Raw genomic sequence first — 3056 nt, 5'->3', positions numbered from 1 at the left:
CGGCCACACGGAGCTCCAGATGGACCCGGAGAGCGACCGGAGCAGAGCTGCAGCTCCTCGCCCGGACCGGCTGCTCAGCACTGCCTGGATGACCCGGACCTGGTCCCGCACACAGCGCAGCAGCCCGTCATGGGGGACGGCGGCGCGTCTCCGCTGCTGAAATTCCAGAATGGCACCGGGAGCGACGCGGCGGCGGCGGACGCACCGGGCTCGGCTGCGGCGGCGTCCGAGCAGTGGATGGCCGGGATGAGCCTGCTCATGGGCTTGATCGTCCTGTTCATCGTGTTCGGGAATATCCTGGTGATCGTGGCCATCGCCAAGACGCAGCGGCTGCAGACGCTCACCAACGTGTTCATCGTGTCTCTGGCGAGCGCGGACCTTATCATGGGGCTGCTGGTGGTCCCGTTCGGCGCTGCGCTGGAGGTACGCGGCTCCTGGCTGTACGGATCCTTTTTCTGCGAGTTCTGGATCTCGGTGGACGTCCTGTGCGTCACCGCCAGCATCGAGACCCTGTGCGTAATCGCCATAGACAGGTACGTGGCCATCACCTCGCCGTTCCGCTACCAGAGCTTGTTGACTAAAGCCCGGGCCAAAGCGGTGGTGTGCGTCGTGTGGGCCATCTCCGCGCTGGTCTCCTTCCTCCCCATCCTCATGCACTGGTCCCGGGACAGTGTGGACACTGCCTGCTACGACGACCCCGAGTGCTGCGACTTTGTCACGAACAGGGCATATGCCATCTCCTCATCCGTCATATCTTTTTACATTCCCCTGCTGGTCATGATATTTGTTTACGCGCGCGTCTACAGGGAGGCGAAGAAGCAGGTGAGGAAGATCGACCAGTGCGAGGGCCGTTTCCACAACACCCTGACTGGACTGACCTCCAAGTGCAAGAAGAGGCCATCCAAGATCCTGGCGCTCAGGGAGCAGAAGGCGCTGAAGACCCTGGGCATCATCATGGGGACCTTCACCCTGTGCTGGCTGCCCTTCTTCATCGTCAACGTGGTGCGCGCGTTCAGCGCGGAGGTGGTGGACAAGGACCTGTTCGTCTTCCTCAACTGGCTGGGCTACGTCAACTCCGCCTTCAACCCCATCATCTACTGCCGGAGCCCGGACTTCAGGAAGGCTTTCAAGCGGCTGCTGTGCTGCCCAAGGCAAGCCGACCGGCGGCTGCACATCAGCTCCTGCGACCTGACGCGCTGTTCCGGAGGCTTCGTGTCCGCGCTGGAGCCAGGGACGCTGGGCATGTGGACCGACTGCGCAGGCTTGGACAACAGCGACAGCAGCCTGGCGGGGACGGCCAAGCTGTCCCACTCGGAATCTCAGCTGTGATGGTGGGGGGAAAGTGCACATTTTGTCGGAAGGAAAAACACACTGATCACATCTGCTGAGTTCTTGAGCGCGCACCCGTTTTGCAGCGGAAAAGCGCGCAGGAGCCATAAAGCCTACCTTTTATACCCAAAGTGTGTCTTTTTTCAAAACAAAAACAAGACTCACTCAAACACCAGGCGAAAATTTTCAAGATCTATGATATCTCTCTGGGATGACTTCTTATCGAAAGAGATGAACCAGTTTTCCCGATTCTCTTAAAATGCGGTTTTGGATCAGAGCGCACGGATGCGCGTCTTCTCAAATTTCACTATTCTGACAAGCTGTTCACATTTGTACATATAGAGACACGGCGGGGAGGGAAGTGGGCATCCTGCGGGTTTTTAAGATTAATTTATTCTCTAAAGGACCCATTTTTATCCCCTTTAAACGCGTTGGTCTGTCGGAGTGTCTGTATTGTAGCGGCGGTAGAGCTCACAGTGATGTGTTTTTTTTTTTTTTTTACCTCACAGCCAAAGGAAAGTGCAATCTGTACAGGTATTTGTTTATATTAAACATGTCTGTAAAGAGAGACGTGTATTTATTCCGCACTGTCTTTTTTTTCTTTTTTTTGGCAAACAGGCAAGTGATGGTGGGGCGGTTTCCCCAACGCCCTGTGTACATATTCTGTGGTGTTTAGTACTGAAGTGAGGGATTTAAGCCTCTCTCTTTGTGTTTGGCTTGACATGTTGACATGCTATTGTGGGGTTGTCTGCTAACGTCTGTTAAAATTAAAGGAAGTCCCATTGTTATTTAGTGTTCGAGCTTTATTTTGGGGATTTTAATAGCGGGGAAATGTGGCTTCTGATCAGACAAAAGGCTTGAGGAAATATCAGTATGTTTCTTTACATTTCTTGCATAAATAATTTACAGAAAGGACCACATCATATCCAGGAATCCTGAGGACCTTATAAGGCACTTTGAAGATGGGTTTATGGAAGGATTTGCGTTGAAGACAATGAACTACAAAGAAGCAAGAGAGAATGGATTTACATACCTTGTTGCTGTATTTGAGTTTACACTGGCTGTTGCTCAGGAATATAAAGACCTGTCTGTACAGTACATGTTTGGGTTAGTGTACAGGTATTATACCAAACAACATTGGGGTTGGTCGTTTCTCTTCATCCCATACATTTGGATTATTTTGGGTCAAAACACAGTGAATGTGGTGAATGGTGGCTCTTTTTCACGTCATAAACAGAAGAACATCAAATTCAGCCGCCGTCCTCGTGTATGTATGTCAAGTCCACAGCCACATATTGAATATTGTTTAAAATTCTTTTGACTCCTGATTCTTGCATCATGTGACAAAAAAAAAAAATGGAAGAACTTGAGTTAATTATTTGTTTTGGTCAAAACCAGACAAGCAGGTGCTGCTGTGCTACTGACCTGCTCAACGCAAACTTCTGATCCTGTTCAGGGTATTAAGGACAAAATCTAACTTTTCTTTCAACAACAGTATTTTCACAGGGATAATTGTGTGTATGTTGACTGTGACAATAATAAACTGCAATGCAGCTTCATAAACAATGACGGAACATCTTGTGAATGCGATTCCCCGGAAGTCTCACATCACATTGAGTTCAAAACCCGGTTCATCATCCAGTTCCCCAGGCGCCTAAAATGCAAACCAGTACTTTTTCTGCAAGTGGCATGTCAACAAAAGCTCATTTATCTGGTCGATTATTATT

General features: G+C 50.2%; 1 protein-coding gene across 1 annotated transcript; it reads left to right on the top strand.

The window, feature by feature from the left end:
• adrb1 (adrenoceptor beta 1) lies at positions 1 to 2883 on the top strand. The gene has a single exon (XM_080485146.1). The coding sequence runs from the start codon at positions 130 to 132 to the stop codon at positions 1327 to 1329; it is 1200 nt and encodes a 399-aa protein (XP_080341272.1). The 5' UTR covers positions 1 to 129; the 3' UTR covers positions 1330 to 2883.
• The last annotated feature ends 173 nt before the right edge of the window (positions 2884 to 3056 follow it).

The sequence above is a fragment of the Lipophrys pholis genome, assembly GCF_963383615.2.
Source record: "Lipophrys pholis genome assembly, chromosome: 1".
Lineage (NCBI taxonomy): Eukaryota > Metazoa > Chordata > Actinopteri > Blenniiformes > Blenniidae > Lipophrys > Lipophrys pholis.
This window is presented reverse-complemented; position numbering and strand designations above follow the sequence as displayed.

Bases quoted from the DNA above. Each gene is read 5' to 3' on its own strand.
- adrb1 (XM_080485146.1), top strand. From the start codon at position 130: ATGGGGGACGGCGGCGCGTCTCCGCTGCTGAAATTCCAGAATGGCACC.